Source organism: Monopterus albus, unplaced genomic scaffold (genome assembly GCF_001952655.1).
Source record: "Monopterus albus unplaced genomic scaffold, M_albus_1.0 scaffold531.1, whole genome shotgun sequence".
In the NCBI taxonomy this organism is placed as follows: Eukaryota; Metazoa; Chordata; class Actinopteri; order Synbranchiformes; family Synbranchidae; genus Monopterus; species Monopterus albus.
Window position 1 is genome coordinate 271528 of NW_018128411.1, and position 10507 is coordinate 282034.

Here is a 10507-nt window from a genome sequence, read left to right on the forward strand (position 1 = left end):
CTCATCATATTTGGCAGCACTGTATCAGCAGTAAAGTCCTACAAGTTCCTGGGCTCCACTATCTCCCAGGACCTGAAGTGGACGTCCAACATCAGGACCATCATCAAGAAGGCACAGCAGAGGATGTACTTCCTGCACCAGCTCAAGAAGCTCAACCTGTCCCAGGAGCTCCTGATACATTTCTACAGAGGAATCATGGAGTCGTTTCTCAGCTGTTCCATCACTGTCTGGTTTGGCTCAGCAACCAAACAGGACAGGAACACACCCCAGTGGACAGTCAGGACTGCAGAAAAGATCATCTGTGCCAGCCTGCCCTCCATGGAGGACCTGTACACCTCACAAGTCAAAAGGAGGGCGGAGAGGATCACTGCTGACCCCTCACACCATAACTTCCGGCGCCGACAACTCCTCCCCTCTGGACAGCGTTACAGGTCACTGTGCACTAAGACAACAAGGCACAGGGACAGTTTCTTCCCCCAGGCTGTCACTCTGATGAACACTTAACCCACAACAGTATGATTAGACAATAACCCTCAGTGCAATACCTGTGTATATATACATTGTACAGATTATACAGACTCATACAGATCTCTAGTTTTAAGTATTCTGTTTTTATCCCTATTTATCTCAACAATGCAGACAACATTCCTTTTTTGTCTGCATTGTTTACTGTCTGTTTATACTGCTTTTTCTGCATTGTTTGCACTGTTTGTTGATGTTAATACTGCTATTTTGTTATATTACACAGCCCTATGCTGGTTTACTGTTTTGCACATTGAGAGCCGATGTACCCGAGTCAAATTCCTCGTGTGTCCGTCACACTTGGCCAATAAGGCTGATTCTGAACAGTCCAGTGTGATGGGGAGTGTAGGAAAGACTGTATGGGTTAGAGACTGTAGCAGTGAGGAAAAGACAAGAGGCAGAGATGGAGGTAGCAGAGATGAGGATGTTGAGGTTCTGTTTAGGAGTGACCAGGATGGACAGGATTAGGAATGAGCACATCAGAGGGACAGCTGATGAGGGTCGGCTGTTTTGGGGACAAGGTCAGAGAGGCCAGATTGAGATGGTTTGGACATGTGCAGAGGAGGGATAGTGGTTATATTGGTAGAAGGATGTTGGAAATGGAGTTGCCAGGCAAGAGGTCAAGAGGAAGGCCAAAGAGGAGATATATGGATGTGCTAAAAGAGGACATGAAGTTGGGGTGAGAGTAGAGGATGTCAAGGATAGAGTTAGGTGGAAACAGATGATTTGCTGTGGCAACCCCTAACGGGAACAGCCGAAAGAAGAAGAAGACAAAATTTTGTCTACAGTGCATAGTAATGCACTAGTAGTAATAATCCAATTCCACAATAATCGAATCAGAATCAGCTTTATTGGCCAGGTGTGTTGGACACACGAGGAATTTGACTGTGGTACATCAGCTCTCAATGTGTATGTACATGTCAACAAGCAAGGGAATGTGTATTAGGAAAGAGATTAAAAAAAAAAAAGGAGTAACGTACTTATAGAGACCTGCACATATGTGGTCTCTATTTATAAGTACTTTACTTTTTTAAAATCTCTTTCCTAACACATTATACAAACACACACACATATATATAATAACATTGCAATAGCTAAGTATGCAATAATAATTTAACCTCTTAATGATCTTCTGTGTGTGCTCAAGTAAAGGTTCTCTCTAGGATATTGCTCTCACAATTGTATTTAACCCGTAGTTTCTCAGTATAACCTACTCAAATCTTTTTCTGGTGATTTGTTTGGTATCGCTGTATTTCCAAGCCGTTAGTATTGTAAACAGTTTATAAATGGTCGAAACTGAACGGTTACCGCTAGCCATACATTAATATAAAGTAATACAGCAGTAGATCCTCTATCATTAACATTAGCCTATAAGGCTCGACCTATTTAAACCGCGATGCTGCCGCTGCTGAGTCATGCATTCAACCATAAGTCAAAACCAACACACCGAGCCACAGAGAATTTATAACGTCATGGGTACAGCACACCTTCACGGGTCCAGGTCCTCAAACCACAACTATTTCAGCATCAAAACTGAGCGGCAGATCACCCCAAGGAGCGGCTCCCACACGTCAGCAATATTAATTTCGCACAGGCGCAATTAGAGACAACTATCAGGGTGTTGAGGAGCATCATTTACTGTCCCAGTAACGCAGGTGCATACAGATGGTACAGTTTTAATCCGCACCGCTTCATAAATGTTATCCCACATTTTCACCGCACCTATTAGAAACCTTAGATTTAGAAACGTTATAATTCGTGAGGGCATTGCTGAGTACAGCCTTTGTGGTCATTTCTTTATTATCCACTCATCACATTCTAATACAGTCCAAGTTGGCAGAATGAAAACTCATTTTTATTCACATTTGATGTGAAAGGAAGGGGTTCATATCAAAGGAGATTACATGTGATCCAAGTACCGACTTCTAGAAATGTATCAGCATTTTTCTCGTCTCATATATCTATAGTGGTCAAAAAGTGATCTGTGTTTGACCACTGATTAATAATCGGGTTATATAACGCTTTATATCAGTGTGTCCCTCTGAATGTCAGCAGCCAGCTTCGGGGGGAGCTGTGGTCTGTTTACTACAGGGGAGAGGGGAAGGAGAGAGGGATACGGCGAATGGAGAGAGGGAGGGGGGACAGGAGAGAGAGGGATTAGAGGGAGGGTAGGAAAGAAAACTTTTCACTTCTGAGGAGCCACAGAGGAAGCGTGTGCGTGTGTGCGTGCTGGAGCGGAGACCATGCAGGTAAAAACGTATTAGCTAATTGCTCTCAACTTAATCAAACGTCATTCGATCGGTTAATTATGTTGATTTGAGTGGGGAAAGTGGCCTGCGACTGATAGAGGGTCGAGCAAAGGAAGGATTGTGCCTCATACTAATCCGATCCCCTATAGAAATCCAACATTAAATCCCAAACTTTTCTGCTTCTCGTCTCTCTTTCGCCTGCTCTCCCTTCACCACCCCCATCGTCGAGGCGACCGCGGGCGCACGTACTCCGCTTCAACTAGCTTTTTAGCCTTTAATATCTTCGCCAATTACGGCATGAAGCGGTTCAAATGATAATATAAGTGTCACTGTGTTGCACCGTTAATGGATTTGAGCGCTAGGACGCCGTCAAAAGGGGTTCTGCAGGACAAGAGGGATGGAGGGGGTGCGAGTGTTTTCTAACACATATGTAAACGGAGCTATGTTCGTTAATTAAATGGCTTTAGTCCGGCTAGGCCTCAATTTGCGCTGTTGAGCCGCAGGCGGCGGGGCGTTGCAACGCTACATGCCCGATTGGCAGCCCACAATCAGCGGGGTAAGGAAACAACTCGAGGCCGAGGTCGATCTAAAGCCGAGTCAGTGTATTTTTTTTTAATCCGAGATGAAGTCAGATGGCGTATTGAAGCTGCAGTACCCACCTGGACCAGGCAGAGTTTGTAAGGAGATCAGACAGTTTGAGGAGCTTTAATTACGTTTGTGTGCTAACAAGCTAGCTAGCTATTAACGACTGTTAATAGCGCGACCTCTTACTGTTTTTAAATGTAATGACCGTCCGGGTTTAACTGAGACCCAGTAGCTAGTTTGTGCAGACGCTTGCTTTGCCTCTAGTCGTTATAGAGAAGTGTGTGGCTATAAATGGTGAATTATTTTCAGTAAACTAATGTTAACAGCTAACCAACTTTTCTCCAAACACCGCTGTAATGCGACGTTACAGGGTGTTTCTCAGCTTAGCTTGCTAGCTAATTGATTCTCTGCTCGGTATTAGCTAATTAGACTGCTCATTAATTAGCGAACTCTGAGCAAAGAGACGTCAATATAGTCATATCCTGGCATTTAAATATAAAAGGCAAGGAGAGGAACTTAAAAGCACTATATATTATGCACATATAGCCTTGTCCAAATATTATCTGGGCATATAACCTTGCTAGCGTGCTAATTGGCATTATGACTAGCTGTATTGGCATGTTTTTTTTTTTGTTTTTTTTTCATGTGCATGAATTTGCTGTCTTGGTTGCATTTTATAATATGAGTTGAGATATGAAGATGTGTATTATGAACGTTTGTAGGAAATTAATTAAAGCTGTGAGGTAAAATGCAGACAAGTAGTGTTTTTTTTTGTTTTTTTTAACTGCAGAGAGTAAAAATTATTTTGTTAGGCATGTGGAGCAAATCTGATTTCAGATCATATTTATTATGTTGGTGGTTAAAATTGCTGGGAACTCACTAACTCCAACACATTATGATTTGCTGAGTCTGCCTGTTGAATAGTCTGCATTTAGTACATTTTATGACCGTGTAACATCAGATGAGTTTGTTGAAAGCTCTGAAACCACTTGGGAGTTTATAGCAGTACAGTGTAAAACTTACTGAAAGCATTAGATGTGTACTCTACATTACAAAGGTGCCATTTAATTATATTATTGTGTAATTTAATATGCTCATTGCAGAAAGTGTTGTGAACCTTCCTACAAAGCATAGTTGATGTTGAAACGGAGTTGTGAATGAAACTTAAAGGACTTATAAGAAAGATATTGAGGGCTGTACCCAACTGAGAATTTTGCTCAAGGCACACCTGTATTCATGTCCATGGAAAATAGCCTCTGTACCACATTATCAGCCTTGTCACTCTATAAACATTTATTTGTATTTACTTGTGATCAATAAAATGAGTGTGTAAGACAGGAGAGGTAGATTTGGCTTGAGAGGGAAGCATCAAGATGTAATTACTCCTTACAGACCAAACTAAGAAGAGAATAAAAACTAATTTGCATGTAACTGTCAATAATACACAATTAAATGTGCCAAAGAACATATGAAATTCATATGAAAGCTCAGTGTATGAGTTAAATGATGTTTATCCATTATCCTGTCAGTTCTCACTCTTTTTAAATCATTGCTGATATTGAAGAGAGTGCATCTGGACCTATCATGTCACCTGCAATTTTTTAGCAAGTGGCCAGGATGAATATCTCTGCTGCCGTGTGAGGTTTTGTCTATTTTGCTAGAAGCTCCGCTAGCATATAGCTTTCTTCTGTCACTTTATCAGACAATTTCACACAATCCCACAAGTCTTGCTGCATATCTCATGCTCTTAGGCCTCATTTCTCTCAATGTAGAAAGGGTGCTTGGCTTCCGTAGTGTTTCCCACAGAATTACATTCCAACTGTGCAAAACCAGCCTCAAAAAGTTAAATGCAATAAAATAAAAACAAAGGTTTGGCTAGAAGAGTCTCAGTCCTAGAGATATTGCTCTAGGATTAGGTGTTTTGGAAAAGACTATATGCTTATTGAATGGTATGGTACCTGGATTCTGATGGTGGGTTCATTTTGCTAAACACAGCAATGCAAGGTGTGCTGGCCACCTATCTATATTGTGTAATCAACAAGTATAAGTAAACATTCTTCATGATCTTGGTTCATGTCAAATGACTTTGTTACAAACATATTGTTTTGTTTCTTTTGTGCTAAAATGATTTATACAGCATTTATTATAAATAAAGCTCCAGAAAGACTGATTTACTAACATTCACTTTGGTTTATCAGGAGGAGTCTGGAGAGACGGTGACCAGTGAAAGCAGTCGGGTGGTCGAGTGGCTGTGCCCCTTATGCCAAAAATGGCAAACGGACAGATCATCCCTGTCTCTGCATCTCACTGAGCAACACAGTGTACTTGCATCTTGTGTCGACAGACTGCTGGACATTGTGAGTATAGCTGGGCAGTATGGCCAAAATATATCAAAGTGTCATAATCTGTGTGTAAGTTCCCATGGAGTTTCCTCCCCACAGGTTATACATCTAAAAGTGTACAACTAAATACTTTGGGTAAAATATCAGTTATGTGCATAGTGTTTAATGAGCCCACTTGTTGCTGGCTGATACGCAGGGATTAAAAATATCGGATGCCTAGCAATACTGTATCTTTTCAGTAAACATATTTGTGGAGGTTCATTTAGTCTGTTTTTGTTTGTGAGTCTCTGAAATATTTATTTTTGAGCAGTCAAGGTGATGTCTGAAATACTGGGGCATCAGTACCTATGTAAAAAGAGATATGAAGGGATAATCAGAAGTATCAAAAGTCATGGTGACATATTAGAAAAACAGGAGAACTGCATTGGCAAAGAGGAACAATGCTCACAAGTGGACTTTGACAGACATTTACAATATTATGTTTTATCTGCTTTAACAAGTATTCACTGCTGGACTGCTATATTGTAATTTATGTTACTTTGTCCATGCTATATAGTATTTAATAATAACATCATTACAGTAATTACTCTTGGGCAAAAGTGATTTACATTACTAGTTACTTTTATTGTTCTGTGCTTGTGAGCACCATCAAAGATACCTTTAAACAACTTCAAGTTCTCTACAAACACTCAAGCTTTTTCAAATCTTTTCTACTTAAAGAAGGCCCCGTGGCTGCTGATTCTGCTTGCTTCCAGCCATTTAATCTTTGGTACCTCTAGATTAGCTTGGCACTCATCATAACTCCATATAGTCTATAGTTGTTTCACAATGATAAAACCAGAGAGCCTCTTCCTGAAAATGAGAGGATAGTTTGTGAACTCCTGTTGCCAGTGTAGTGTCGCAAGTGGACAGCCCAACGAACTGCGACGCCATTAATTCATCTGAATTTCTCCTCCATAGATAGGTAAACAACGGTATATGTACCAATGAAAACAGATGTGTAACACTCTGAACAAAGCAAGTGACTGAGAAACCCCATATTTTAACTGGCATAATGCAGACCTAGTAACTTCTCTGTGATAGTTGTTAATGCTTTTATATCTGTTTATACACTGGGTTCCGCTGAGGCATTTTTTGATGAATTTTACCTAGTTTTTTCATTTCTTTTTTGGGTCAATTGGCATGTTGAATGTGAGCAGGCCAAGTTTCAGTTTATTGAAATAGAAGGCTAAGCATATGGCCACAGGCTGTTTGTCCGTGTTCAAGTTCATTTAGTATGAATTTTTAAGTGTTTGGTTCTTGAGTGTTTCTGTGTTTAATAATGCTTATTTTTTTGTTGCTAGGTCACGTTAGATTGCTTTTTTTTAGTTATGGTCTACAGAGTCATTTTTCACACTAGGCTGTGATGTAAAAGAGATTTTGAACAACTGAGGACTAAGTCAGCAAAGGAGAGAAAAGGGCAGAAAAATACAGGAAGAGATATCATAGGGAAAAGAAAGGAACTGAACAGGTGCTTCCTTCAGTTGGAGTAGTCAGTGTGGAAGTCTGTGCAGGAGCAATTTGGTGAATACCAGATTACATTCGGGTAATCAAATGAGTATAATCCATCCATCCATCTTCCTCTGCTTACATGTTGGAGGTGCAAGATACCTGAGCGTGTAATGTTAATTTTTACCTGTGTTCATTGAATAAATCAGCACTGTTTTGAAGTTACTTGGACTGCCTCGTCTCTCAGAGTTAGCATGGTTAAAAGAATCGGAATGCTACAGTGTCCTGGGTCTTCCCCGGGGCCTCCTCCCGGTGGGAGATACCCAAAACACCTCCCTAGGAAGGCGCCCAGGAGGCATTCGAAACAGATGCCCGAGCCACCTCAGCTGGCTCTAATTAATGTGGAGGAGCAGCGGTTCTACTCTGAGCTCCTCCCAGGTGACTGAGCTCCTCACCCTATCTCTAAGGGAGCTTCCTGCCACCCTGCGGCGAAACTCCCGTTCCATCCTTCCTTCACTTGTGAACAAGACCCCAAGATACTTAAACTCCTCCACTTGAGGCAGGAACTCTCCACCAACCCGAAAGGAACAAGACACCCTTTTCCGACTGAGAGCAATGGCCTTGGACTTGGAGGTGCTGATTCTCATCCCAGCCACTTCACACTTGAGTATAATCAAAGGATTTCAGAATGATAAAACCAGACAAAATTCTAATTGCTTTCAGTGACATAGCTTTATATGGATTAGTACCTGTTGTATATTATTGTTTTGATAATTGTAATCCCTTAACCTCACATTACTAAAAAAATGTAAAAAGATTACTTTAGCAGTAATCCTTTACTTATTAATATTTTAAACACTGGTCAGCACTATGTTAATTAGGGCTTTACCCGACTAAGGATTTTGCCAGTTGACTGGAGTCAGCTCTTCAGTGTGACTATTCTTTCTTTTTCTAAGTATATATAGTCATGGCCAAAAATATTGGCACCCCTGAATTTCTGTCAGATAAGTCACAGTTTCTCCCAGAAAACTGCTGCAATCACAGATTCTTTGGTATTGTCATGTTTATTTCTTTTGTTTGCATTGGAACAACACAAAAAAGCAGGAGGGAAAAAAAAAAGCCAAATCTGTCATATTCCACACAGAACTCCAAAAATAGACTGTACAGAATTATTGACTACATAATATTTGGCAGCACACCGTTTGGACAAAATACAGTAAAACCTTGGATTGCGAGTATAATTTGTTCCGGCAACGTGCTCGTAATCCAAAGCACTCGTATATCAAAGTGAATTTCCCCATAAGAAATAATGGAAACTCAGATGATTTGTTCCACAACCACTTATTCATATGAAAATGATTACAGTAATACAAAATACAGTATAAAGTAAAAATAAAACAAATCAACCTGCACTTTAACTTTGAAAAGAATTGTGGCTGGCATGAGGGGCCATTGTTGCAGTACAGATGTTGACTATACGAGTAAGATGCAAGAACCATTGGCTCAGTTGTGACGTGACACTCGGCAGACAAGGCGTACGTACTACTCGTATTGCAAGACCTTGCTTGTTTATTGGAGCAAAAATTTTTATTCGTCTTGTGAAACACTCGCAGACCGGGTTACTCGCAGTCCAAGGTTTCACTGTAATTGAAATCACTTCCTGTAACCATCAGTGAGTTTCTTACACCTCTCTACTGGAGTTTTGGACCACTCTTCTTTTGCCAGCTGCTTCAGGTCTCTCAGGTTTGAAGGGTTCCTTCTCCCAGCTGCTGTTCTGAGATCTCTCCTTTGCTGCTTTATGGGATTTAGATCTTGAATCATTGCTGGACACTTCACAACTCTCCAGCTCTTTGTCTGAAACCATTTCTGGTGCTTTGTGAATCTGCTTTGGGTCCTTGTCCTGCTGTAAGACCCATGACCTCTGACAGAGACCCAACTTTCTGACACTGGGCCCCAGAATTCATTGATAGTCTCCAGATTTCATAACACACAGTCAAGACATCCAGTGGCTGAAACAGCGAAACATCAGTGACCCTTCACTGTGTTTGACTGTAGGGACGTGGTCTTTTCTTTGAAGGCCTCAATTCATTTTCTGAAAACAATAGAATGATGTGGCATTCTAAAAATCTCTACTTTAGTCTCATCTGTCCACAGGGCATTCTCCAAGAAGCACTGTGGCTTCCTCAGGTAAGTTTAGACAAATTCCACTCTGGCTTCTTTATGCCTCTGTGTCAGCAGTGGGTCCTCAGGGTCTCCTACCACAGCGTCCCTTGTCATTCAGATGACGACGGATAGTGTGAGCTGACACTGTTGCACCCTGTGCCTGCAGGTTGAATCTGGAAGTTGATCGAGGTTCTTTGTCCACCATTCATACAATCCTTCATTGCAGTTTGTAATCTATTTTTTTCTTTTGTCCAGGGAGATTAGCTGTAAACTTCCATGGGCTGTAAACTTCTTGACAATGTTGGCGCAGTGGACACAGGAGCAGCCAGATCTCTGGAGATGGACTTGTCACTATTGTGATTCTCAAGTCCTCAGACAATTCTCTGCTCTTCTTTCTTTTCTCTATGCTCAGTGTGGTCCACACCACACAAAGGCTGAATCACCTTTTCTCCATTTTAACTGGTTGCAAGTGTGATTTCTATATTGTCATCACCTGTTTGGTGCTATAGGTGAGTTTCATTACAAATTAAAGGAGCATCACAGCCTGGAAATACAATTTCTGATGGTTTTTAAAAAGTGTCGGACTTCCGGTCGATGGTGGTATGGAGCAGATGTGATGTGTGAGAGCTCCTGTGTGCTTCACTCTTCTCTCATTCATTTATAGCCATACCTTGCAGACGGAGTAGCTACCTTTGCACTCCCCACCCGAGATTGATAGGGCCCATCGTTCGCTAACAGCCAAGCCGGCCCCTGGACAGAGACCACGTCCTGTCATTCTCCGGCTGCATCGTTACCAGATCAAGGACCTCCTGATTCGTGAGGCCCGGCGCAGAGGGAAGTTGGAATACCATGGTCAGCAGGTTCGAGTTGTCGACGACTATAGCCCCGAGGTTCTGAGCCAGCGAGCTGAATACAGGGAAGTCATGGCGGATCTCTACAGCCGAGGGCTTAAACCCTCTCTCCTATACCCCGCACGGCTCTGCATCATGCTTTCCAACGGAGATAGGAAGTGGCTACGCTCGTCTGATGAGGCGCGGAGATATATCGACAGCCTCCCTTCTCCACCTTTGCCACCGTAAATGGCTATATAACTGCAGCGCCCGGCTGTATGTGAATCTCTAACTCTACATTGACTGTTGCTGTGGGGGGGTGAGTATG

The 10507-nt window shown here is 41.8% G+C and overlaps 2 protein-coding genes across 3 annotated transcripts in view; one reads left to right on the forward strand and one right to left on the reverse strand.

Annotated features, from left to right (window-relative positions):
* Positions 1–2093, reverse strand: part of thtpa (thiamine triphosphatase) — a 9637-nt gene extending 7544 nt beyond the window's left edge. The window contains exon 1 of one of the 2 annotated variants that reach the window (XM_020588349.1): positions 2010–2093. The gene's annotated coding sequence lies outside the window, so the exon portion shown is untranslated. Of the gene's footprint in view, positions 1–1969 lie in introns of both variants that reach the window. The other variant, XM_020588350.1, reaches the window with a different exon arrangement.
* A 723-nt stretch (positions 2094–2816) lies between these two features.
* Positions 2817–10507, forward strand: part of zfhx2 (zinc finger homeobox 2) — a 21827-nt gene continuing 14136 nt past the window's right edge. Inside the window, exons 1-2 of the mRNA XM_020588346.1 lie at positions 2817–3327; positions 5555–5713. Of these exons, the coding sequence (XP_020444002.1) occupies positions 3298–3327; positions 5555–5713 (189 nt within the window). The 5' untranslated portion in view covers positions 2817–3297. The remainder of the gene's footprint in view (positions 3328–5554; positions 5714–10507) is intronic.